General features: G+C 43.5%; 3 protein-coding genes across 5 annotated transcripts; 2 read left to right on the top strand and 1 right to left on the bottom strand.

Annotated features, from left to right (window-relative positions):
• Window positions 1-597: 597 nt before the first annotated feature.
• LOC135263082 (transgelin-3-like) lies at window positions 598-7,435 on the top strand. The gene is made up of 5 exons (XM_064350687.1): window positions 598-754; window positions 1,907-2,153; window positions 4,021-4,195; window positions 4,603-4,705; window positions 5,232-7,435. The coding sequence occupies exons 2-5, from the start codon at window positions 1,974-1,976 to the stop codon at window positions 5,371-5,373; spliced, it is 600 nt and encodes a 199-aa protein (XP_064206757.1). The 5' UTR covers window positions 598-754; window positions 1,907-1,973; the 3' UTR covers window positions 5,374-7,435.
• A 173-nt stretch (window positions 7,436-7,608) lies between these two features.
• On the top strand, window positions 7,609-12,490 carry c1qtnf9 (C1q and TNF related 9). Its single transcript, XM_064350686.1, has 3 exons — window positions 7,609-10,385; window positions 10,593-10,655; window positions 10,982-12,490. Exons 1-3 carry the CDS (start codon window positions 10,205-10,207, stop codon window positions 11,749-11,751), a joined length of 1,014 nt encoding a protein of 337 aa, XP_064206756.1. The 5' UTR covers window positions 7,609-10,204; the 3' UTR covers window positions 11,752-12,490.
• Window positions 12,487-25,901, bottom strand: LOC135263078 (arf-GAP with Rho-GAP domain, ANK repeat and PH domain-containing protein 1). 3 transcript variants are annotated; one of them, XM_064350682.1, is made up of 24 exons: window positions 25,634-25,901; window positions 24,686-24,769; window positions 24,464-24,552; window positions 23,425-23,920; window positions 23,088-23,195; window positions 22,119-22,253; window positions 21,954-22,014; window positions 21,094-21,214; window positions 20,835-20,992; window positions 20,267-20,373; window positions 19,734-19,933; window positions 19,570-19,655; window positions 19,274-19,456; window positions 18,733-18,907; window positions 18,545-18,625; window positions 17,481-17,607; window positions 17,287-17,386; window positions 16,559-16,751; window positions 16,027-16,072; window positions 15,533-15,720; window positions 14,857-15,066; window positions 14,391-14,496; window positions 13,825-13,972; window positions 12,487-13,507 (listed from the first exon to the last, which is right to left on the bottom strand). In XM_064350682.1, the coding sequence occupies exons 2-24, from the start codon at window positions 24,760-24,762 to the stop codon at window positions 13,454-13,456; spliced, it is 3,249 nt and encodes a 1,082-aa protein (XP_064206752.1). In that variant the 5' UTR covers window positions 24,763-24,769; window positions 25,634-25,901; the 3' UTR covers window positions 12,487-13,453. The 3 variants fall into 3 exon arrangements, with proteins under 3 accessions (XP_064206752.1, XP_064206750.1, XP_064206751.1); XM_064350680.1 differs by having other exon boundaries at window positions 23,088-23,198; window positions 25,634-25,898; XM_064350681.1 differs by lacking the exon at window positions 25,634-25,901 and adding an exon at window positions 25,126-25,376 and having other exon boundaries at window positions 23,088-23,198.
• Window positions 25,902-27,298: the final 1,397 nt, after the last annotated feature.

Below are 27,298 nucleotides of genomic sequence, written 5' to 3'. Positions count from 1 at the left end.
TTGATTGACGACACTAATTTGCACGTAGGCTTATGTTTGAATGAACGAATGAAAAACGCACGACTGCATAAACGAATAAATAAAAAAACGAATACCTGAAACATTAATTCATTCTAGTTCCTGTTCGTATTTTGTATTTACTAAGGAAATAAAAAATAGGCTACTCAACATCGGGAGATTTAACGTAGCCTAGTGTGCAGAAGGAGGCCGACCAGAGCTTCACGCAGCTTTTGTGGGCTGTGAAAAGCAGAATTTGAGGCTCGTGGATCCCATTTAATTAAACTAGGCTTAATTGTTTCCTGAAGATCAATATTGAGTTGCAGCGTCTATGCGATTATAGTGAAATGTTATTTTAACCCATGTATCCCAGGGTAAAACGTACGCATGAGTTTGCCTTCATCTCTCCTGAAGTGTTGTAGCACTATTTTGTACGTCATATCGAGAAAATAATTGTGGAGTACAGGTTAGGAACTAGTAACAATAACGTAGGAGGTGGTCGAATTGTGGCACTGGTGTACCCCGGTGACCTGAATTGCTTCCTGCTATATAAAAGGATGCGAACGTCTGTTAAATAAATGTCGACTATTTCAGAGCAGCATCTTGCATATAAAACGTGGAGCAGTCCGCCTCCGGACAGTGAGCTCATAGCCTCGCCCACGCACGCGCCCCTGTCCAGCCTCTTCAGCAAGTCACTGCGGAGTGAAACGAGCAGAAAGCAACGACGCTACGCAGGCCCTATCTACAAAATCTTATCGTAAGTGCGACAATGAAAACGGGTTTTAAATGTATGTATTAAAATACAAAATGTGATTATATTTTTTTAGCACTTTCATTTTGCTACATTGTTACAATAATTTTGTAAAGTCACGCATTGATGTCATGTTGTCGAGAATTAGGATATTTGACGGTTATATTGAAATAGCAGTTGCGCTATTACGATGGTGCATTTGAAATAATCTTCATTTTCCTGCGATTATTTTGAAGAAAATAAACTGCGCGTAATAATGTGATTAAATATAAATGTGCAATCTACCATATATACCTAAGCGTGTACTTTAGAATTGGATTTTAAAGATAGAATTGGAATTAGAAACTGGATTGTACGTATGTAAAACAAAAGTAGGATATTACATTGTGACAGAAGGCGTTTTTATTTCTGACTGTAATTGACGTCCAGTGCCACACCCTACTCTACACGACCGCTGGTCCCAGGACATTGGTACGCAATAAGTTCTGGCTTCGGGTGGGAGGAAAATTTTGTTAATGCATTAGGAAGTTCTCCTAGGTAGTCTGAAATTCAGCTACGGTTAGGTTTTGGACTTCAAAGGCAATGACTTAAACGCTTTGGACGAAATTGCCTTTCTTAAAAGATTGCTCTACTGGTCTACAGCCAAATCCTTTTTAATATACCTCACAGATGACACTTGATTCAGACGATAATATTGTTATTCGTCAGGCTATTATTCAGTCCCACACAGGATTCAACACTTTTAACTTTGGTTAAAGAGCTTATTTCCACCATTTCTCCATGCTGTCATGTAGTAACCTGACACCAAAGACAATATATGATAAAAATAATGAATATCTAGCACATTAAATGGATACATCTATTCTTAGACTGATGATACATGATTATTACAAATTAACAAAATATTGCATTGCATTGAAAACCTGTATTGAATTCTCTTTCTTAAAGATATGCTCCTTGGAAGAAATTTGGATTGACAGCAAGTAATAATTGTCAGGTTGACCCAAATAACATAGATCTCAATGTAAATGGTTGGGATTCTCTATTGAGTTCTAGGGTAATCTAAAGACGGAAACACACCCTGATGAGGAAATGAAGCTGTCACTGCAAACCGTGTCTAATGCATTTAGTCTAATCCATGTCTTGTGCATTTTTCAGGGTGTTGTTCCATATTTGGAGGGCAGTAGTGCTGGGTGGACAGTTTGTACTGAGAAATACAGCAGTGATGGCCAACAGAGGACCCAGCTACGGACTGAGTCGGGAGGTGCAGGAGAAGATAGAACAGAAGTATGACCCTGAACTGGAATCCAGGCTGGTGGACTGGATCATTGCGCAGTGTGGGGGCAACGTGGAGAGGCCGCAGCCAGGAAAACACAACTTCCAGAGCTGGCTAATGGACGGAACAGTGAGTTTATTCATGTCCCTGGCTATAGACCCTCATGGATGATTATCAGTCAATAGTACAGACCACAGACCCTCAGTGATGCATATGTGGGGGCGATGGGAGACCTTGTGAGTTACAGAAATGCTTTGGTTGAGGGCCTGATATGCCTGTTTTCAAAGTTGAATGGAGACAATTGGCAGGCAGTTGACAGAGATTACTGTAAGTGAGGAACAGGAATGGAAAAGTAGGTACATTGAAGCAAAATATTCAACTATTGATGAGAAATGAGCTTTTTTAACAATCTACTATATGTAGCTACCTTGTATATGAAAAAATAAAAGTAAACAGTGTTCTTTCATCGTTCTTCGACCTGGCAGAAAAAAGTTAAAGTATTGAATTTTTTTGACAGCATGCACTTGTTTTGGATGATAAAATTGCAGTGAAAATATTATATATCTTATTTTTATTGAAAGTCTTGTATTGTATGTTTCAGCAAAGTAGAATATATGGTTCTTGAGATTAGGACCAGAGACTCATGTCTACAGGGGGAAAATGAATTTATGGGTCTTATGAGGATACAACTGATATATGCAAATAGATATATCTACATTGTGTGTAGCTGAAACACTATAAATAGACCTTCACTCCCTTTCCAGTACCACAGAAATATAGTGTGTTCTGTGTTTCAGGTGTATGTTAAAATAGTAATGGATATAATTTCAGTAGACTAGTTTCATGATTTTGTTGGTTTGGAATGTGTTCAAGGACAGTTGGTTTTCCCTGTTTTGAGATGTGCTGGTCAGTAGTTGTCTGCCACATTTGCATGGTCCTTTCCTGCACATGGCAATTTAAGCAAACTAAATGCATGTTTTGAGGTACTGCAAATTCATTCAGGTTTCATTGGGAGGATGCCATTTTGAAGGACCCGGTAGTGATATTCTGTCATAATGATTGATGTATAGCCAAGAAGAAAATGTGACCACTTTGCAAAATGTAGGACCCTGCTATTTGTTGTCCACATACACATCGTACACTGACTGTTGTCCTTAAAAATTATAGTTTTTAACTGCCTCTCCTCCTTGTAGCAGCCAATAAATTTGCTGGTATAAGTGGTGTTGATGCGTCAGCAATGAGCCGTCTAGAGACTGGATGAATAAACTCACTGCATCAGTGCGATGAGAGAGGATCCGTGGTGAGGGAAGGGCCATCAGATGGGGCATTAAATCCTGGTTCTGATTCTGTATGATTCTGATCCCATGGCAGGGGTCTTACCTCTTGTACCGTGGCCAAATTTCTGATTAGACCATCTCCATCTGGTCACCTAATCACACCCTCTGCAGGAAATTGGCTTAGTAATTGTGTTGCTTACTCACACGAAGCTGGTGCTCCTTAATAGAAATCAATTGGGAATGACTCAGTATATCTTAACACTCAAACCACATGATTCAGCACTTAATACCTCATAGTAGCATTGCAGTGGATAGCAAAGACCACTCCTATAGCAGTACCAACATTGTAGTATTTGACATTATGTTAACCATTGCAACACTATAAAAATAATTTACAAAATATTATCACACCTTTTTCTAAGGAATTGCACTCCACTGTTCAGCTTCTGGGTGGAGCGTACAAGACAAAGCCACAGTAACATGAAAAAAGAGGAAAAACTAGATTATAGCCTTAAATCATAAACACCGGGGAAAATAAGTGAAAAGAGTATACACCATAAACCTAAATTTCATGCAAATTGTAAAAATAGCCACAGACAAATATCCAGACTGTTAGCCAAGCTGTTGGAGGGTCATTTCCCAGAGCAATGCATTTTCAACCAGTTGCACAGTCAGCCATGTTTTCTCATGGTGGCTCAGAATTCCTCTTTCCTGTGCAGCTTCTCTGCAGACTCATTAATAGCCTGTATCCACGCGGCAAAGAGCCAATCAAGAAGATCCCAGAGACACAGATGGCTTTCAGGCAGATGGAGAAGATTTCCCAGTTCCTGAAGGCGGCTGAGGCCTATGGGGTGATCACAACTGACATCTTTCAGACTGTCGACTTGTGGGAAGGTTGGCAAACGGTTTTATGATACAGTAGCTCATGCCTGGCTAGACTGTAGATCCAGATTTTCACAGACTGCAAGAAACTGACCAGAAAAAGAAAGGCAAAACCATGCACATGTTTGTTTCTGCTTCTGCTGTTTTCAATATGAACAAACTATGGTTGTAATATCCAACCAAAGGCCAAAAAATATTAAAATGAAATAATTGAGCCATCCATTCATCCAGTCTTTCTGGAGTGAAAAGATTGTACAGTATATATTTTTAGTGAAGTTACTGAGATGTTCAGTATGCAATATTTGAACCAACATTATGACACAGACATGTTTGTTTAATGAGACTTGGACATTAAGGGGTACTTTATGCTTGTATGTGTCATGAAAAAATTCCCTGTTTCATTCTATCCGTGGTTACAGGAAAGGATATGGCTGCCGTGCAGAGAACCTTGATGGCTCTAGGGAGCGTGGCCATCACAAAGGATGATGGGTACTACCGTGGTGATCGTGATTGGTTCCACAGGTGAGAGTGATGCTGCTACACTTCATGGCATTAGTGCCGTTTGTCAGAAAGTACTTGAGGCTTTCCTGGTTTTCTGTGCAGTGATGCACCTCACAGTGTGGTACTGAATCCTGACTATGCCAGCGTCTGACTGTGCAGATCTGTGCAGAGAGTCTTGCAGGGGGGGGGTGCATAATTTCCCACATCATCAGGAGGAGCAGAGGGTTTCAGCTGGCTCAAATTGATTAGGTGCCTGTAGTCTGCCAACTGAGCTTGAAAAGCCTTCCTCAAATGCAGTGGCTGCACAAGTGAGGTGGACTGGGGAGGCAGCGTGCCTATCTGGCTGCGCATGTCTAAGCTGGTGGAGAATCTCGCAGTGATGCAACAAGCCATCCAAATACAACTGGACATCAAAAACAGAAAAAAAGGGGGAAAAAATTGGATGAAAGTTGGTTCCAAAAACAAAACCTGTGTCCCATTAACCTATGCGATTGCCTGTCCCGTCTCACCTGTATGGTTGCCTGTTCTGTCGTTCCCGTGCCCTCAGGAAAGCCCAAGGACATCGGCGCGAGTTCTCCGAGGAGCAGCTTCGTCAGGGCCAGAGCCTGATCAGCCTGCAGATGGGCAGCAACCGCGGGGCGTCTCAGTCGGGCATGACGGGCTACGGCATGCCCCGCCAAATCATGTAAAACTGTTCCTCCAGGCCTCTTAGGCTCATTCCTAAATGTACCCGCGTTCCCCTGAACCCCCTAGCTCCACGTACCCCCGGTACTCCCACTGTATACCGCTGCGTCCCCTCAGTATTACTGTCACAGCACAGGGGCCAATCTGTCACACTGTGTTACAGCACTGTCACAAAATGGCGGCAGGCTTGGCAGGAATATGCCCCAGCATACACACTAGTGAGAATGAAACTTTGGAAAGTATTATGAAAGTATTTATTTATTACTTATAATTACATATTTATTAATTCCAAATTATTATGAATATATTTATTAAATAGTTGTCTTGTTAATTTATTTATTTATTTGTTTGGATTTTTCTCATCCTTTACTTTTATTGTTTGATATTTATCTTGTGAAATCCAAAATTTGGCTCAAAGCGATGACATGTAGGTGTGTGTCAGATGTCATGAAGTGGTACAAATACAGAACGATTAGAACTTTGATTACACATCTGCAATAAGATGACCCAGATGGAGTTTCAGTTGCAGAGCCAGTACTGTATTTCTGGATTACATAAAATTATGTTTCTAATTTGTCCTGTACGTTAGTGTTGTATATTTGGATGTTAATATATTGCATGTTTAAAAGAGGGTTATTGGTTACGATGTGGCAGTTTTAGTTTTGTATATACACAGTATTTTTGTTTCAATACATTTTACTGTGCCTGAACTTGTCACGTTAAATGGGAGCAGTATATTTGCATAGGTCTGGCAGCATGTTTATTGAGAGAAGTTAGTAAAAAAAAAAGACTAATACACTTCATCTGCTCAAAGTTACCCCTAGAATCCACTCCTCATGACGAGGCAATGCTTAAATGTAGGAATAAGAAGCCTTTTAAATACTCTCAGCCCTTTAAAAATCAGGGGCTAAGGTGAAAAAATAATGCCTTTGCATAATGCGTTTATTTCAGTGCCACAGCACTTGTGTTATCAGTGTGGAGATGGGAGGTGGCATACCCTTAAAGGGAGGATCACTGGCGTTATATATTGAAATATGATTTTCAGGTTGATGCTGTGTTCTCCACTGCTGTATGAAATAAGGCAGTGGATAGGTTTATCTGAGGGTTTATCTGTGCCATTAATGAATATCTCAAATGTTAAAAACCTGGCCAAAGTCTGTATATTTGATTATATTCAGTGGACAACCATTAGTGGACTGAACATGTGCTTATAGATTTTTATTTTTTTTCCCTTTCTTTAATATGCAAAACATGACTTAATACTTTGTGCCTTCTTTTACTGGATGCAATTTGTGAATACAAACAAAAATACAATAATCTTTAAAAATGTTTATTTAAGTAGTTATGTCCTCCTTCTGATCTCACTAACCAGTATGACTGTATGATAGTTGAGTGAATGAAATAGCATCAGGTCATGTGTTGTCACTTTTCTTTCAGTGCCATAGCATTTATAATATTTTTATGTTCTGAAGCTGTTTATCAATCAGTCTACATATATATAGATGTTTGTTTATTTAGAGCAGTGAATGTGTGCTCTCAACATTTCCAACTCTATTAAATTATATTTCATGTGCTACTGCTCTTCACATTTAAGGTTTTTTCTTAAATGTTTATAAGTTTGATGATGTCTGTAGTTTGTAAGTTCCTGCCTGTGTCTTTATTGTTATTATTTAACATAGTATTTCTGTATTGCAGAGTTTTGTTTTTCTCTAAGTGACCATTGATTACGTCAACATAAGAAAACTACAATTAACCTCCCAGTCAGTTTGGCAATGGTATTCATTTGTGGAATCTGATTTTATTCCAAAACCGTGACTCAATTTGTTTTTTGATTCATTCAGTAGATTCCATTTTTATTTATTTATTTTTATTTTGAAGCCACTATGGATATAAGCATGCATTAAAAAACACAATCCCAATCACATCCAACAAAATACTTTTTGAAAACTAACAGATGAATATTCTTGGTATTTTCTTTTATCTAATACAATGCAAACTGTTTTGATTACCTTTTAATTCTGTCGCTTGTGGAGATGAGGGGTGGCATTAAACATGTGGAAAAGGGCAGCCTGGATGAAAGTTGTTTGCATGTAAATGGTTTGCAAATTTATGGGGTCAGAGTATTTGTTCACTCAAGTGTAAAAATGAGTGAGCTAAAGACGAATGAATTAGCATTTATTAAGTGAAGCATCTACCCCGTTTTCTTTATTTAAGCGGTTTTGCAAACAATTGACAGGGGCCCTCAAGAATTTTAGAGCGTCCCTGGGCTGTGATGTGATGAGTTTTAATATCAAATATAGAACATGCTGCCTAAGAACTGTGCCTCACAAGGAACATAAATCAAATAAATATATTAGTAATAAATACAATAATTTTAAAAAAAAATTTGAGGATAAAATACAGAACTATTTTACAGACCTATTTGGCAGAATTTGCAAATTGGCCAGATGTGCTGCACTGAAATATTGGGGCACAACACTCCTGAATTCTAATGATAATAACTTGTATGACACTAAAACAATGGCTGCAAATTTAAGGTAAATTACTGGTTACTAGCAGTAGTACTTTTATAGTATACTTCACATTCATTTAGTGTAACATATATGCAGTATATTGCAATTAAATGACAACTATATACAGTGATCTTACAGCAAATTAGACCATGAATAGCTGTATGCTACTGTAGAATTACAGTAAACAGTTGTTTACTGTATTACAATAATAACTTTTATTTTCACATATCAACTGTAAAAATAATGCAACTTAGTAGCCCATTTAATGTCATTTGTAATAATAATAACAATAATGATAATATTAATAATTTGTAGCACTTCTTATAGCACTTCTCACTCTCAAACAAAACAGTGATGAGGGAGAAACTTACTACCACTGTGTAACACCCACCTGGATGATGAATGAGAGTCATTTTGTGCTCAAACGCTTGCCACAGGAGGAAGAGAACAATTCTTTATCCATATTAGAAATATTATACCAGGGGATGATTAGGTGGCAGATTGAGAATTTGGTCAGGACATCAGGGAACCTCCTACTCTTGGTGTCATTGGGTCTTCAATGACTACAGTGAGTGAGGACTTTGGTTTAACCTCTCATCCAAAAGACAGTGTCTCCTACAGCACAGTGTCCCAATTACTGCACTGGGACATTGGTGATTATTTGCCCAGAGGGCCAACTGTACCCTGCTGGCCCACCAACACCACTTCCAGCAACAACTTAATCTTTCCAGGTGGACTCCATTCCAAGTAAGCCAAGTCCACACTTGCTTAGCTTCAGTCATTCTGCTGGCGCAGGATGCAGGTGGTATGGCTGCTGGCATTTTACGACCCCTTTTCTAATTAGGTAAATTAAAATCAAAGACAGTATCCATATTACGTTACGTTTTTTATGCTACCAAAATGTATGTCCATAGGACTTAGAACACCATGAAGAATTTGTCAGGAGCTTACACAATGAGAACCGTATATAAACAATCAAAAGAAATATATTTCTATTATGCAAAATTATGTAAACATCTGTTTTAAATGCAAATGTACAAGCACAATAACACTGAAATCTTCAGAAAAGATTTTAAAACAATTCAAAAATAATGGAAAATCAGCTATTTAAAAACCTTAGATGAATGAATGAATGAATGAAACATTGCATTTATATTGCAATGGGGGAAACTCACCTCAACCACCACCAATGTGTAGCACAAAAGTACAATCACTCTGGTTGAAGCCTGCCCTCTCTGTGTTGATGCACCTGTGAACAAAAGGCCAAGACAAAAGCCTTCAGTTTCATAGACATTTTTGGCAAAGATTCTCCAAGGTACATGCAATAATGCCTGTTTCCTTATAACACTGAATGCAATAAAGAAAATTACTGAAAGCCAAGTGAGATTAATTCCACATGTATTTTACCAAACAGCAACACAGCGTGATGAACTGACAAGTTGGCTAATAATTTCAGTATAAAATAACGTTAAATTTGTGATATTGGATATCAGCCGCTTACAAAGCTAGCTCGCAAGTAACCTTATCTCAAAAGAAAAGGTTTAATTAAACCCAAACCCAAAAGATCATTCACTCGCTCATCCATTCACTGACTATATGATTTTAGTTAGCTAGGCTAACGTAAAGTTAACCTTAACAGTTGCCTCCATAATCTGACACAACAAACTCCAGCTACAAAGCATAAAGTATGACTCAAGTGTTGAAGTAAGTCCTGTAATCGGTTATATTTGAATTGTATGGATATAGACATTTTAGTCTTGGATGGCTTTGATGCTACAGACCTTCCGGGGGGAAGAAGGGAGAATTTTAATGTGTCTTTGCCTCTTGAGTTAAACCACAAATGCATGTTTTGTTTCTTGCTACAGAATGAGGGCCATCTGGTAGAGTTCTACCAGAAGCAGAACAGTTCCATGTATTAAATCTGGGCTTGCATCCAGTTGCAGTTCAAAGGTAACATGTTCACATCCAGATTTGCCAGCGCAAAAACCATCTGCACAATTATGGTGGCTGAGGACACTACAGTGAGTGCTTTCATTAAGTCACCATGTGCGTGTGCAGAATTAATGGAGGACTCACAGTGTGGGCTTATCATTACCCACATGCCTGAAAACTCGGATGGAAGAGAAAAGAGCCATACAGATACATTAGCCAGCAGTGGATGTACAACTAATCATGGACCAATAAGTAACCAAGCAGAGCCTGGTTGCAGTTCTCTGTCTGCTCTGTGCTGCTCTGTGGACTCTGCACAGTGTGCGGCTGCAGTTGTGGTTCAGTGCTACAGTGTGTATGCGTGTAGCAGCGTTTGTCTTGGGTGTGTGTGAGCATGCTGTGGTTCAGGGGGCTCCTCCTGCTGTCGCTGCTGGCTGTGGGGGACACAGCGCAGGAGGGTCCACAGCGGGACACCTGCATGTGTGGACACCCTGGAATCCCAGGTGACCCCGGCCACAACGGGGTGCCGGGCCGCGACGGGCGAGACGGAGCCAAGGGGGACAGGGGAGACCAAGGTAACGCTAGGGCTGTGTGACTTCATTGATACTGTGGAATATGTGTTTTTCTGAATAATTAATTTTGGTTCTTTTCCTCAATAAAAGAGGGTGAAGAAAAACGGTGTGCAACATTATAAAAATAAGCCATGTTAGAACATTGCTGCTCTTGCCTAGAGTGTCTATAACACAAAATAGCGTTGCGTAAGAATGTTGTTTTTGTGGCAGGACCTGTCGGTACATGTGGTACAGCAGGGCAGGATGGTGCCAAGGGAGACAAAGGAGAGCCAGGTGGGTCACAAAAAAATATACAGGGGCATACAGTATATACAGTGGTTAAATATTGGTTGGTAACTGGTAAATACTGCCCCATGAAAACTACATCTTTCCTAATCACTATCTGTGTTACCATCATTGCATTTTCTATGCTGTTTGAGCTCATCAGCTATGTTTTGATCACAGAGAGGGCACTGCTGTGTTGTGTGTCATAGGTTTATATTAAACCTCAAAGACTTGCATCATTGCCACATGCTTACAATGACCAATCAATACTTTAGTAAATGAATAGATTTGAATATTGAAATGATTGGCAAAGCCCCTCCCCCATTGTTTGGCAGGTGCTGCAGGCATGGCCGGCATGAAGGGGAGACGGGGAGATAATGGGGATCGGGGGTTTCCTGGGAAGATGGGTCCACAGGGTGTTCCAGGGGTCTTGGGCCCTAAAGGACAAAAAGGAGAGCTGGGTCTGCCTGGCCCTCAGGGGGTAAAGGGTGAAGTTGGTCCTCAGGGCCCCATGGGCCAGCAAGGCGACATTGGCCTTCAGGGAGAGAAGGGCTTTCCAGGGCCCATGGGCCCCACGGGACGGCAGGGCCCTAAGGGAGAGATAGGGCTTCAGGGTCAGAAGGGCAGCATCGGGTACAGAGGGGAAAAAGGGACGAAAGGAGAGCTGGGAGAGAAGGGGGTCCCCGGCGACATGCCCAACATAGGGAAGAGCGCCTTCTCTGTGGGCCTGACGGAAAACAGCAAACTCCCTCCCGTGAACACGCCCATTCGCTTCGATAAAATCATCTACAACAAGCAGCAGCACTACGACCCCCGGACGGGCCGCTTCACGTGCTCCCTGCCTGGGGCGTACTACTTCAGCTACCACATCACCGTGTACTCCCGCAACGTGAAGGTGGCCCTGATCAGGAACGGGGAGCGCATCGTCCACACCACGGACAACTACCAGAGCAGCGAGGACCAGGCGGCCGGAGGCGCCGTGCTGCACCTGCAGGCGGGAGACAAGGTGTGGCTGCAGGTGACAGGGGGGGAGCTCTTCAATGGCCTTTTCGCTGACGAGGACGATGACACCATCTTTTCTGGCTTCCTCCTGTTCTTAGATTGAAAGTGAAGAGTATGCAGATATGCACGCACACGCACGCACACATGCACACGCACACGCACACGCACACGCACACGCACGCACACACACACACACACACACACACACACACACAAACCCTAATGCTAACAGTGAGGATTGTTTGGACAGTATTGGCCTCCAGCAGGAAGATTAAACATACAACTAGACTGCGCATGGCTATAGATAAAAAATTATGATTCTCAAGAACATTTTAAGCAGATATGTAAAATATAGTAATTCTTAAAACCAGTGGGTTTAATAAATTTATTTTATACTGGTTAAATGCCTGTCTTTATTCTGATTAATTATTATTTGATGAATACATTATTTGTCTTCAAGGAATGGAATAACATGGCTTTTTTGCTGAAATAAATTTTTATGCAACGTAGAGGAAAAAAGTTAATTCATCCCACTTGAATGTATTTAAAATGTTTAATCAGCAAAGAACAATGATAAACATGATTGAATAAAGTGTGATCAAAATTCACTAATCTCTGTAAGATGAACATTAAAAGCACAGACTGCTGGTCTGAATAATGTCATTGTTCACATGTTGTTATGAGAAGCCAGATCAATTCCACAGCTTTGTGGTGTTTCATGTCTGCACTGTACAGAGTATATGTCAAATGAATTAGATCCTAAATTTGTCATTCTAACACAATGAATCCGTGCAATTCATTTCCATGATGTGCACACAAAATAAAAAGTCACACATACTTGACATTTTGTGTTGGTTTATTGCTTCGTATAAAATCCTCTGCTTCTTTTACAAAGAATGATTAGCAATTACAAACCTAGCTTTACATTTCAATGGCTGCATCTAGATCAAACAGGTTATAATGCAGGCAGTGTGCAGTTCACCACACTAGGCCATAAAGTCACATGTGAACTGTGGTGAGTGGATAGAACGTGATGTGCGATTAAGTGTGATAATTATTTTTAGTGTCATTTCACGTATATACACACGGGTAGATGACTAAAACCTTTAGATTGCATACGCTCTACAATTGGCCATTAGTCATATAATACATACAGAGTTAATGTATACCATGAAAATACTAGAAATACCTATAGCACAGTACAGATGCTCCGTACACAAAATGGAAACAAATGAGGCAAATAACAGCACAAAAAAACCAAACTCAGGAAAATAAATAACTTTCAATTTGCTGGAGCTTTCTCATGTTTGTGTTCATGTTACAGGTCCCTTGCTCATTTCACATTATGTTTCATGTCTTATTGAAGAAAGTGCTTCAGGTGAAAAAACCCAAAATAAAAAAAACCCAATTTTCCCGTTTTGAATAGTAAATACAGCTACAGTTCAAACGCCTCGCTACCAAAATAAAACTAATCTGCTGGCAATACAACCATTCCATGAAAAATAATTTAATCATTCATAAAAACCAAGAGTTAGTACAAAAATGACCTTAAGTAAACTATCATCTATTTACCATCAATCAAAAAGACTGAAACCAGTATGAAATTATGGTTCTCATGTATTTTCAGCAAACACTGTCATTTTAGGAAATGGCATCTCAGTGGAGCTTTAAATAAATGCTTTACCGCCTATACTGTTGTCCTGTCATTTGAACTGGATTTGATGAGTAAATGATGTGTCAGAGTTCTAGTAATGAGCAGATCAGAAGAGTCCTCTTCTCTCTTCCTGTCGTGTGCTTGTTACATTTCAGAAAACAGTCACCAGTTCTTCATGACCTGCCTCTGCATGCGCACCTTCTCCCTGTGGAGCACAGCAAATAAAATACATCTTGCTTCAGCCTCACACGGCCATTCACTGCCCTCTGTGGAACCACCAGTTCACATTACAGCACATTCACCACTGATTTAACACAGACCTAGAGACAATAGTGATGTCATCAATATGCGCCTCTAGTTTGCATAAGGTTTCACAGCAAGCGGCAAAACAAAGACGACATCACAAAGGCCTTATGCTCCCAACAGTGAGCACATCTACCACTAAAAAGATATTCCATTTCATATATATATATATATACTGCCAACTGTTTTTGAAAAGCCGAACAGTAAATTAGGCCTTGCCTGGAAGATGAGGGTGTAGTGGATGATGAGTTCGCGGGTGAGCCGGACCATGTTGGTGTTCATCGCCAGGTCCTGGAACAGCGTGGGCACAAACACCAGGGCGAGGTTCTGAGCGGTCATCCGGTTCTCACCGCTGTACAGCTGAACCCTGTGCCAAGAGCAAGCGGGTGAACATGGCTGAGCTCCTCCACACGCTTCCATTGAAACCGCCAAAACGTGCTTTACTTCCCCCAGTGTTCTCAGTAGTACAGTCCGGAGCACGTAAGCCAAGACAAGCAAATGTTCATCTGTAAACATTTTTTTACGATTTTGTGTCTCTTCGACACTAGGCAAATCTCAAAGCATTTTTCCTAGCAATGCAACTAAAGTTCAAGCAATGTTGAAATCACATATAACTGGAAAAGGATACATGCCGTGGGGTCTTCATTTCTGGGCAGGGGCACAACTAATATACAGCCACTGATTAAACAGACACACATCTATTGCATTCGAGCTGGGCAGGTACTATGCGCACAGCCTGCCTGAGGTGCAGTGTGCAGTGCAGTGTGATAATCGCTCTGGCTTACAGGTAGAGGTGTTCACAGAGGGCGTTGAGCGTGGCTCTGTTGTCGGGGGGAAGGCCGTTCAGACTCCTGCGGAACATGCGCAGTCTCTTGGTCTCGTCCGAACAAGCTGCGTGAACACAAAGGGAAGTGAGGGAGGAGGAGAGCACAGAGGGACAGGAACCACACTGGACCGCAGCGGGTGAGTACTGGGGTTTGCAGTGCCTGAAGAGGCAGGGGAGTCACAGCTGGAGAGAAGGGCTTGTTTCAGTTATTCTGAAACTTCAGCACCAACTGCACCAGAGGCTCCACCGAGCTGCCGCCATTTTAATGACCTTTATCGTGTTTGCCTTGCGAGACCCGTCACCATCACAGAACCGCACGCTTCGTAACAGCTGTTTTGGACCTGTCTTCGTCAGGCACGGAAGGCCTCGTCACACGCTCGCCCAAAGGAGCGCGTGGTTGGGGGGGGGGGGGGTGAGAAACGTACCCGCCGCCTCCACCCAGGAGCCCATGTGCGTCCCCGGGATCAGCACCACCTGCTGGCGGAGGATCTGCTTGAGCGCCCCGGCCGTGTCCAGCACGCCCATCTCGTCCGCCTCCAGCTCCGCCGCGCCCGGCGACCTGCTCAGGGCCGCCACCAGCTGGCCGATCTTGGTAGCCATGCCGCAGCGCCGGTAAATGCCGTCCACCTTCAGGCCTGATCGGGAAACACGCCGCTCTCTCTCTCAGTGTGCGCAGTATCTCAGTCAGACACAGATATACCACTTAAAATTGGTGTGTAAATATGGCTCAGACAGGGGACTGCCGGGGCCGTCCCCACAAGTCAAACGGAGTGTGTGTAAGTCTATCTGGATAAGAGCGCCTGCTAAATGCCTGTAATGCAATGTAATGTAAGTGCTGTAATTTCTACACGCTGGTAAAAATGGCACTACATGGTGGTAAAAACACCCTTAAATAAAAGCTGAGAATGTGCACTTTAACCACATGTGAATTATCTGATTACAAATATAACATTGTGGAGGACAGAGCGAAATCAAGAAAAAAATGTCTTTGTCCCATACATCATGGAGCTCCCTGTATGTGCTGTATGTTCTGTGATCTATTCCTTACTGTCTACATACACTGGCCACATACGCATCCCAGAGGTGTATAAAAACGCTCACCATACTGTGTGATGTGAGAGATGCACCTCTCTACAGCCGGCGGCACCTTCCCGCTGACCACAGGGGGCATGGAGGGGTACAGAGAGTCCTGCCGGCTGACCTGCAGGGCCGGCCCTGGCAGTCTCCTCTTCAGCCCCATGGCCCAGGAGCGGCAGGGCTCGTCCCGCTCAAACTGCATGGACACAGTCCTGGAGAACAGATGTGGAACACACACACACACACAGGCACAGACACACACACACCGTCAGTCTACACACAATGTCAAAATGTCATGACAATAGTTACTAGGCTCTACCACGTGGCACGGCGTCCCTATGCTTACAGTAACTGCTAATTGAGCAGGCTGAGGTAATATCGGTTACTGTATATTTGTGACAATTTCATGTGAGGTGTTTTGTGTAGAGTTAAAATAAACAAATAACAAACATACAAATTACATATGGAATACCTGGAATAAACATAAAATATAGAATACAGAGCTCTAGTTTCCTGACCTCTCTGCAGTAATCAGTTGAACGGTGTTCTCAGGCAAGTCCAAGTCTGTGGATACAAATGAGGCCGGTCAGTTTTCAGCAACATTACACGGCACACTCTGATCCCACAGCCTGCACTTGACCAAACAACCAAACTAAAATGCATAAAGCTCTCTTCTCTGAGCTCCTGTAACAGACACCATTCTTTAACATGCTTCAAGTCACATGACCCTCTGTCAAATATTGACACTCAGATCCCTTTTTTTTCTGAAAGTACAAACTATGAAAAGCCCTTTTGTGATTCATCAACCTTCACTACTCGAATTCTATGCATAGGATGGTTTTATATGAATTGTGGTGTATTTCTGTAAACTAGAGTTAATATTTCACTTCTCTTCATTTCACAAGCATAATGTTTCTCCACAGTACTGTATGCCAAAAAATTACAACTGCTCTAAAGAGGAAATATAATATCACACTTTATCAAATGTATCATATTTTTTGTTTAGTTTTGCATTTTGTTTGGCTGTCTATTGCTGTTAGTGATACGTACTGAAGGCAGTGTCAGGGGTCAGTGGAAGCTTGTCCTTTTGGCGCCCCCCAGTGGGGTAGATGAGTATCTCGTTGTCCTTGAGGGCCACCCAAACCTCAGTGTGCTGCAGGTCGCCTCCCTCCCGCATGGCGACTCTGGACACCGTGAACACCCCCTCCAGCTCCTCATCTGACACGGGTCCGGGCAGAACCACCTGGGACAGGCGAGCGAACGCAGGCGAGTGGAGCGAGTGCAGCAAACCCAAACTTTCAATCAAACAGGGCCTCTCAGAATGAATAGGTTCACCACTGCCTTACATGTTCAAGTGCTCTGTCTCTCCTCCACTCGACCTACCCTGTCTTTATCCTTAGTTAGCTTGCCCTAGCACAGGATGTTCATACAACTATGTCTTGAATAGAGATGGCTAAATGCAAGTTGACTGTGATTACATCAATACCACTTTGATTTTCCACAATGAAACAACACAGCTAGGCTTTGAAAATTCAACATTTTGTCAGAAATCCAGTAACCTAACAAATATGGTGACTGTACTATAGTATTGAGGGAAGCTGGGTGGAACGTAAGAAGCAATTAAGCTTGTTCTGTGTCTTATTAATGAAGAAACAGCACAGAGTGCTAGAAGGACTAAGTTAACTCACACCAGTACAATACAATGAATCCAGGAAATCAAGGACAGATCAATAGAGTATTGTGTCATTTTGTTAGTTTAAGAGGAGATGCTGTGGTACCTTGAGAATGTGTGTTAGATGTGCCAGCAGTGCCTCACGGGTGTCAGCCTGGCACACCAGCTGGTCTGTCAGTGTCAGCATCTCAAACTCATGGGTCTCCCTGTAAAAAGGGGAAAACACAGCCATCAACATGCAATCACATGGCTCTGTGCACATCATAAGGGTCATACTGAGAGTCATAATGTAATCCCTACCCAGTGGAGAGGTCGAGTATGGATATGACCTCCCTCAGATCCAGCACATCACACGCAGCAGAGTCGTTTTCCTCAGAGAAGAGGAAGCGGTCCTCCTCCAGCTTCCCATGAAGCTCCTCCTGGCTCCCTGCTCCTCACAAACACACGCACACATACACACATGCACATGCACACACACACACACACACACGCACACACACACGCCACGCACTGGCACACACAGCGCTTATGCACATCCAACTCACTCTCGTACAAGAACACAGCCATACATGCAACACATGCACGCACATCAAACATACAGCATAAAGCATCCCACCCAGGAGAGCACAGGATATGACCACTCAGACCAGACACACACGCACAGACCCAAGAAGACACCTCACGCATATGCTCCTCTCTCACAACACACGCACACATACACACATGCACATGCACACACACACACACACACACGCACACACACACGCACACGCATATGCACACACACACATACACACATGCACACACACACACACACGCATATGCACACATACGCACACACACACATACACGCATATGCACATACACACAAACACACACATGCACACACGCACATGCACATACACACACACAGATTCCGTTAGGAGACGACAGAGCACGCAGTTATAAAGGTATATAGTGTTGTGGACACTATATACCTATATAACAATGCACAGTAAAACTCTTCATAGTCTAGGCACATGAAGGGGTTACTCCCGCACAGGACTTTGGTTTATGGTTCTAGAATGTTCTTTGATCTGTAAAGGACATAAAAGCACTTATTTGCTGGATGGCGAAGTTCAGGCAAGTCTTACGCATTGGAATGTCAGATGTACATCTGATATCCCACAGAAAAATGTGGGTGAATGCATGAAAGCAAATCTAGGCAGTCATGCCATGCACAAACAGCATTCCAAAACTACAAAAGAATTGCTTCACTCTAGAAAACCATATATGCTGCACGTGCATCAATTCAGGACTATACTACTGAAAAGTAGGTAAGGGATGACATTGCGTCCCCTCTGTGAAACACATATCTGAAGTACCTGCGGTAGAGGTAGAGTCAGGCACTGTGGTAGATGACAGTGTCTCTCTAGATGGCTTCTTTGGGCAATATGCAGGGACCTCTGCCAAGACAAACAAATATATAAATACACTTGTGGGTGATTAAACAGGCCAAAGCACAGCGCCTGTTTGATGTGCTTGTCGGTACTGTAGACATTACGGACCGTACCTGCATACTCATTATGTCTCAGGAGCTCCGTCTGCATGGCCTGACCGGCTCGCTCTGCCAGGGCGATGGGCGAGGGGCACTGGGGGTCCCCAGAGTGGCACAGGACCCGCGCCCCCGAACAGAGCAGAGACATGGTCTCCGGGATATCGCCACCGCACACCACCTCACACAGCCTCTGGAACCAGAAAAACAGGGTGAGTGACCGACACCATAGAGATAATACAGGCAGGCCTGCAACTAGATCAAAACCCGTCCTGGGAAGCCTTACTACATTTGGCTGTACTCACAGACCAAAACAAAACATGTCAATCACTGACAAACAAAGGAGTCATGTGCGAAACACCTATCTTATCGCTTACACTCCCGGTCCTGGCATGGTGACTCACAACTGAATGACCTCATCGCATTAATAAGCACATGACCTGAGGGATGACACAGCTAGCTGGACGGGGATTCCCTGGCTTCCGGGGTTTGCGAAGGCCACTTGCTACGGAGCGCTGCTGCCCTCTGCTGGTGACGGGCGGCAGCGCGGGAGCCTCACCTGGTTGAGCAGCTTCTGGCTGGAGGCCAGAGGGTGTGCCCGTCGGTACAGCCCCTTGCAGTACTTGGCCTTCATGAAAGCGTTGCGCTCGTTCGGGGTGGCGTCCGGCAAGATCTGCTCGGCGGCGGGCACGTTGTGGCCCCATATCTCATTGGCCACTTTGTTCCCGTACAGCACGAAGAGCTGAGGAAGAGAGACACGTGCTGCTCAACACTGCGACTGCAGACGCAGGAACTCAGACGCTCCACAATCATTCAGAACAGACCGGGAATGGAGACTGGTGACTCGACACATACCTGAATCAGAGGCTCCGTCCACACCTTGCTGTCCATCTTCAGACTGCGGACTTTGGACACGTTGATACCCAGCGACCGGTGCTGGCCTGAAAATAGCAGTTGGTTTTAATGGAGGACCGGAAAATCCGGTTAGCTCAGACGGAGCGGCTCCAGCGCAGGCTCACCTGCGCAGGCTTCGCAGATGACCACCAGCAGGTTGACGGAGGCCCACTCGGGGCTGGCCGAGCCGCAGTCGGCGCACACCTTGTTCCAGGGGCTGGCCCACATGCGCAGCGCCACCTCGCTGCAGGACAGGGCGCTGCGGATCACCTGCGTCAGGCAGCCCTGCCACACCGCCAGCTCCCGGGAGGAGTCCGCCGAGAAACTGGGAGCCAGATGGGGGGGGGGGGGGGGGGGGGGGAGGGGTGAGCCGCTAACGCTGGAGCGCTTGCGAGTACACCGCGCTGTGTTCACACTGTGCTGCGTTCACACTGTGCTGAACCTCAATCCCGTCACAGCATTCACACTGCGCTGCGTTTACACTGCGCCTCACTGCACAGGATCTCACTTTTATCACAGTTTATGCATTGTAAGCCTATCTCACTGCACAGAAGTTACGTCACAAAATTCTCCCTGCGTTTCACAGAACAGAAGCTCATTCACAGCACTCCCAACGCATTCCGTTGCGTTGTTGTGCTGCGCAGGGGGGCTCGCTCACCTGAAGGTCCTGTAGGGGGTGATGAGGCTGAAACCGTGCCGGCCCGTCTGCTTCACCGACGCCACGCTCATCGACACGTAGGTCATCCCCAGCCCCAAACCGTAGTCCTGTCGCGCGCAACCAGTCACCACAGCACATTTACCCAAAGCAACGGATGAGTGACCACAGAGAACACCATCAAAGCACCGAGCACAAAAAGCTGCTACAGCGATGCACGGGACATTGTGCTAATCGGGCACCTGGCACTTAAAGCATACTGCACTGCATGTCAACAGACAACCAATAACAAGAGGCGTGTAATCACGGTACAGCAGAAAATACTGTGCTTTGAAGGGGCACTAGATGTCTAGGGAATAGGCAACTCCAGTTCTTGAGGGCAACAAGGTGAAATGGCATTTACTGCACCTCATCTCAAGTCATTATACACTAACAGACAGGAAGTCGCCTCTACCTTTACAATGAGGTGTATAGGACCTCCAAGGGCCCTGAACGACTGAACCTGCAGCCCTGACCTGGAGCCGGTCCCGGCTGCAAGTCTGCGTGGTTCCCTTGCCCCAGCCCCGCGTACCTCTTTGTTGCGATAGATCCACAGGTTGTGTCCCAGGATGGCCGCGTACACCTTGGTGCGGGGGTCCTTCATGACCAGGGGGCCGTGCTGCTCGGGCGGGGGCGGGGGCTCCTGCCCGCGGGAGGCGAGGAGGGAGCTGACCCAGCCCTCCTGCACCGCTGCGGGGGGACGGAGGCGGAGACGGCGGGAACACGTCAGAAAACCGCGGCGAACCGGGAGAGGCTGGCCAGCCCTCTGCCATCCCTCACGGCGGACTCACCTGCGCTGTGCGCCATGAAGTCGATGTGCTTCTTGCCGAAGTAGATGGAGAAGCGCGCCCGCTCCTGAGGCCGGACGCTGCTGATGCTCGACACGTGGAACGCCATCTCCGTGAACTTGTCCTGAAACGTGCAGGGGCAAAGGGGGGGGGGGGGGCGCGGTGAGGCTCGAAATAGAGCACAACGGACTGGAAGCCTTTGAAATGCCACCGGGGCCAAGTCTACAGGGCAAGGACAGAGTATGTAACCGCTGACTTGTGGCTCTGTTCAAACAAATGACGATTCTAATTAAAGAGTCTCCTAGCCTAGGCACTCCCTCTATACTATACTATACTATACTTCAGAATGAAATATAATTCAAGCTTATACAATTACATTTCAAGTATACAATTTTTTTCACATGGCTGACAGAATAGAATCATGAGTCTTGATCGTTTATTTTCAATGATCTCTCTGTATTCTGCAAGTATACAGTAGATAGACATTAGTCAGCCAGGGGATAGCCAGGCTGGGAGTGCATTAAGACCTTTTTCATTTCTTAAATGCCAGTAACAGATATTTCCTGGAAATTAGAGCCTTCAAATCTGACCAGATAATATATATATATATATTATATATATATTTCATAAAAGTAGCCAGTAGTCAGCCGGTGCTTATGGACAACTCTGATTTGTAAAAATAACCCAGCAGACAGCACCTATGTGCTTTGGACTTCCATTCATTCTATCAGTCATAAGCAAACACCACTAATACAAACAGTTGTACCAGATGACTTGACATCAGTTCTGCTCGTTGCTTAGACCTTTTCCGCATGAGCTTTGGCAATGAAAAATGTAATAATACAACAAGTGGTCCTACTCACTGTACGCTTCTTCCAAAGAGACATCAGCTGCCCATCCAGCGTGGCCCACAGCACGTGGTGCCTGAGGAGCACAGGCGAATGCAGATCAGACAGAGATTTAGCCTCACGTGCTAAAAAGATATACGCCTTATCCAATGGACGCCAAGTCCCGTTGCGCCATCGTACCTGCGGCCTTGCCACACGTCCAGCCAGCTGGAGCGGGACACCGCGCCCTCCCTGAGGGACCCCTCGCCAGGGCGAGTGCCCACGCCCGACTCTGCCCGGCCCCGCTTCTTCCTGCTCACTCGAATGGTGGCGGCTCTGTGGAAAAATTGAGTAGACTCCTCTTACGGAATACGGCGGAAATACAGTGAACATCAGCGTTCGGGACAAATGCATTTTTTTATTGAACTGCACTCCACAATTTTTGATTTGTAATCAAACAGTTCACATATGGCTAAAGCGCAGATTCGCAGCAGATTCTCAGACTAATCAGATCTTTGTCTCAAGTATTATGGAGCTCACTGTATGTGAACCTTGGGAAAATGTAATGATAAATGTATTTCACAGCAGTGCATTTCAAAAAACATTACAATATCTGAAAGTGATAGTAATGAGTATATTTACCCATTTAATGTGAATTGCAATATCTGAAAAATACATTTTATTTTAAGAAATTATGCAGCATATTATTTCCATGTGGTTCTCCAATCCCCCCCTCACTGCAATGATGCCTGACCCTCAATAACCCCTCCACCTATCAGGATAGCTTCCACCACAGCCCTTTATACACCATACAGGTTGTCTGATCTGCGCGCTGGAGCATTTTCTCCTTATATAATTACTAAAACTTTCAGATTTGTCCATAAATTAAACAAAAACCTTTTTGTACTTGTGACAGCCCTGTGTGGTTGACTCCAATGTACAGTTATACTGATTTTTGATCTGTATCATCCCATGCCATTCTAGTGATCAGTCTGTGACTTTAAGACATGCCTGTGGACACTGGCTCCTGATATTATCATTCTGACATGAGGGCAAATGCCACTACAACAGGACTATGACTTTCCAAAATTTGTCAAGTGAGCTGGATGTGATGTAATATGGCCAGCGGTCACATGATCTCAACTCATGCGTCTCAGGAGTCACGCATACCGGGGAGCCTTCTGCTTCACTCGCTTGGTCAGAATGATTGGCCCGTTTTCTGGCTGAGGGGGCTGTCCAGTGCTGGTGACACTGGCTTGGCCACTGGACACCTGAGAACTACTGTGGAGATAGCACAAGCAGGGGAAGAGTGAGATGAAGGTTCAGTATTAAAAAAAAAAATTCATCTGAGAGATCTTAGAACAACTCCTACTACAATGACACATACCATGGGAGCACTTTGTCGTTCTTATATTTCATACGGTAATGCGCATACACACTGTGTGACAAAAGGACATTGTTCAACGAGAACTGCTTTGAACCTTGAGCCTGTTTGTGCGGAACTCACCCAACTGTAAGCGATTGAGCCTGCAGTTCTTTAGGGCTTTGTCTGGTTTCAGTCCTGACAGTGGCCTCGTCTTCTGACTTTGGAGTCCCAGGGGTGAGACACTCGTCGTCGTTGGTGTCATACCCAGGCTCCGTGGCCCATTCAGCCAACTCCTGGTGCCCGGTAGGGCTGGCTGGAGGAGTGGCAGGCCAGACAAAGTGGTTTTGACTGGAGTCACCTGCTGCCTCACCGCCTGTCCCGGAGTCTTCCGGGGGGGCAGAGGGAATCAGCCCGCAGTTCTGCTGGGAGTGTGTGGAGTCCTCCTGGCTCTGATTCTGCCAAGGTGGTGGGTGGAGGAGAGTGTCAGAGAGTGGCTTTCCATCTGCGCTGTCTGTAAAACACATTGCCTTTCTGGTTTGGAGAGTAGGGCTAGTTGACTGGACTTTTGGGGGTCCTTTTAGTACAGTAGGCTTGTCACCATTTTCTTGACTGTCGATACCATAAGCGCAAGGACCTCCTGTAGACCCAAATCAAAATAAGCACAATAAAAATACAGCGCACGGCCAAGAAAAGTAACCATGGTTAAATAAACATATTATTGTGACACAGTAGTCATGACTCATGACGCTCAAATACTATTACATTTCCAATTTCCCCTTCCATTCACATGCTGAGAAAAGTGTTTTGTAACTAGTGGGGAATTTTCCTTCAGCGTGACAGAAAGGCTATCTTTAGGTTTAAGAATGTACTACTAGAGGTGGCAAGTCAACCAAAGATCTATACGGATTTTAAGTGGCTGACTTCCTTGAAGGGCTTGAAAGAATGTACTGGAAAAAATGTACTATTCAAATAATTACATTAAAATCACATCTCCTTAAGTCACTGTGCAGATTGCCTATGACAGTGAATCAAATTAAAATACATCCATGACTGATAATTATATAAAAATTCCATGACTATAAATTTGTATACACATTAAGTGCCACAAATATAACGTTTAGTACTCGCCAACACAAGTTACATAGCAAACACATTTACATACCAAACTACTTCAATTTACCTGTGGCGACAGGATTATTTTTCTCCTGGAGATAATCTTGCGGGACTATTCCAGCTGTTTTGGCATCCAATGAATCATTTAACAGATGCCTACAAAGAAATATAGCTACATTGAAACAATGCAAACAGGTTTATCTGAAGGAAAAGTGAAAACGAGCAATATCCAAAGGATGGATCTTCACCCAGACATTGATAAGTGAATACAAACTTGAGTTTAACTCACCTGTCTGAAGACAGCTGTTTCTGGACACCTGCCTCAAGTCTGTAGCGAGCTCTGGGTTTTGGTATAGGTGCAGTCATGTCCGTGCTAAAATGAAATATTATTTTGAGGAAATAAGAACCAATGCTAATGGAAAACAACTCTTAATGCTACCTTCCTTATCTGCATAAGAAAAAGTAAACAAAAAAGTCGTTAGACAACCGAAATCATAGGACGAGCTCTTTCAAAAATCTAGAATTACTATGTGACTAAGCATTCTGTTATTGAAAAGTTATACTGATTTTTTGAGTGACAACAACTAAAAGAGAGAAATGGCGTGATGCTAATTTAAATAAACATTAAGACTATTAGCCATTATTGCACAGACACTAAGAGCAGGATACTTAATAAGAAAGCTCACAACAATTTCTTTATTGAAATCGATACAAGAGAAATGTATTTACGTTGTATTTGGCGTCACCAAAACGATAAACGAAATAGACTGAGCTAAACGCTGGCTTAAATGAACAACACTGAATGTTACTGGCTTCAACAACTCTATAGCAACAAAACTAATTTCCGTAAAACCACTGCACAGCGCATGTCATTCTTATTGTGTTCAAAGGTAAGAACGTTATGTCCTTCGCCACACACTGTCCAGCAGGTTCCCTGAGGAAACGGTGACGGAAATCTTATTTTATCTACCCTCAATTTGGAACCTTGCTATTTAAAAATGAATAGGTGATAATAATTCTGTATACTTTCAATTAGGTGCGCGTATACAGTGAAATGTGGCAGCTTCGATTTGAATAAACGACTGTATTTGCTTAAATATTGCGCAAGTTCCGTGTCGAAAATCACTACGCAAAACATTTTTGACCACCAAACGTGCGTTTTTTCTTGAGAACGAATGTATTTTGCATAGAGTGGACTCTCAAGAAAGTATCAACAAATCATTCGCTAAGTCCTTACCTGGCAGGTGGCTCGCGAGGCGTTTGAATCAGTCTCGCGAAGCAAATTGAAGGCAGTAAAGGTTGTGAAAAACGAGATTATCTCCGACGTGGTTCACGCGCAGCGGTTTCACCTGTATAACTTGTTCAGTCACTGTTCTTATGGGTAGGGCTGCCATTCTGCGCGCCCGCGGATTTATGATACTTACAAAGTTCATGTGGTTTTTAATCCACACAAAGTATCCTTGGACAAATCAGGTATACTTATAACGGAATTATAATTTCTATTGAGCGTTTGTTCATCTGATGGAACAGGTTTTGTGCAAAAAAAAAAAAAAAAAAAGATGCTGGCATGTGTCATAGCCTATATTTAAAATTACCAGTTGCCTCTGCTTTCACATGGGCTACGTGTATATGAATATGTATTATGAATATAAATGCTGGGTTTAATTGTTAATATTTAACAATATTAAGTCTTCCTTATCAAGTAGACTCTTCTAATGTTTACAACCCATGCTCTGACACTCACAGCTTTCCATTTATAATTACAGTAGCCTGTTAGGGTAAACCGGTATAATTTTAAGCAGCCCATGGTCATTTCCCCCATCCTGACTTGAAACAGGGGTACTTAACTAATTGAATGAAATTGTTGTAATATAGGTCAGTATAGGTTTAAAAAAACATGAAATAAATACATTGTGAATTTTGCCTCATAGTAGTTTGATCTGAAATACAGACTTGAAGAAAAACAACAAATTTGACAACTGTCCCAATACTTATGGATTTAACTATATCTAATGAAGTCAATCACACTGGGTGAACTGGGAGTTACTGTTATGTTTATGTTGAAGTCACGTTTCCTCAAGAAGATCCCAAGTATCAAAACTTTGTCTGGCTTACATCCAGGTGTAAATAAATCGAAACCACTTGGGAGCAATAGAGCAGCCCAGCGCTTCATTCTCTTTCCACTCCCCCTTTAAACACAGCTTTAAGGATAGGCATGTGATTCTTATTTTTGGCCAAAACACATTTAGTCAACAACAGGGTAGCAAAATGGGAGCTATGAGTCACAACACTGCCTAGTTTGACATCATCGTGCTGTGCACTTCCGGTTGTTCTCACACAACCAGTTCTACTGCATCAAAAATATCAGTTCACAAAAACCCAGCAGTTCAACAGCGTGGAGGCCATGACACAGTCATTGTTTGTAAGCCATATGTTGTCTAATACTCTACATTATACTGTAGGCCATATTTGAAAATTATAAGTGTTCATTTTAAGGTGAAACTTAATACAAGCAGTACAGGTCAGATTTTAATTTTAATTTAAGAGGAGAAAGAGTGAGAAGGTATGTAGCTCAGTGACGATCATGTTTTTTATTTTTATTTTACAAGTGCTTTTAATACAATCCAGCTCATATCTTCTTTGGATGAAACTCATGTCCACGCAGCTTTGCACTACTCTTATTAGCTGGACATTGGAATACCTTGAGAACACAGCATGTTTGCATCAGACAGTGTTCCAGTACCATCCACTGCAGTACAGGAGCACCACAGGGCACTGTTTTTATTCACAATATATTCAGCTAATTTTAAGTATAATACCACCTCTACAGACATTTTCAGATCACTGCTAAGTAGTGGGCAATGATGATGGGGAGAACAGAAGGACAATTGAGAGGTTTGTT

Source organism: Anguilla rostrata, chromosome 9 (genome assembly GCF_018555375.3).
Source record: "Anguilla rostrata isolate EN2019 chromosome 9, ASM1855537v3, whole genome shotgun sequence".
NCBI classification, from domain to species: Eukaryota; Metazoa; Chordata; class Actinopteri; order Anguilliformes; family Anguillidae; genus Anguilla; species Anguilla rostrata.
This window is presented reverse-complemented; position numbering and strand designations above follow the sequence as displayed.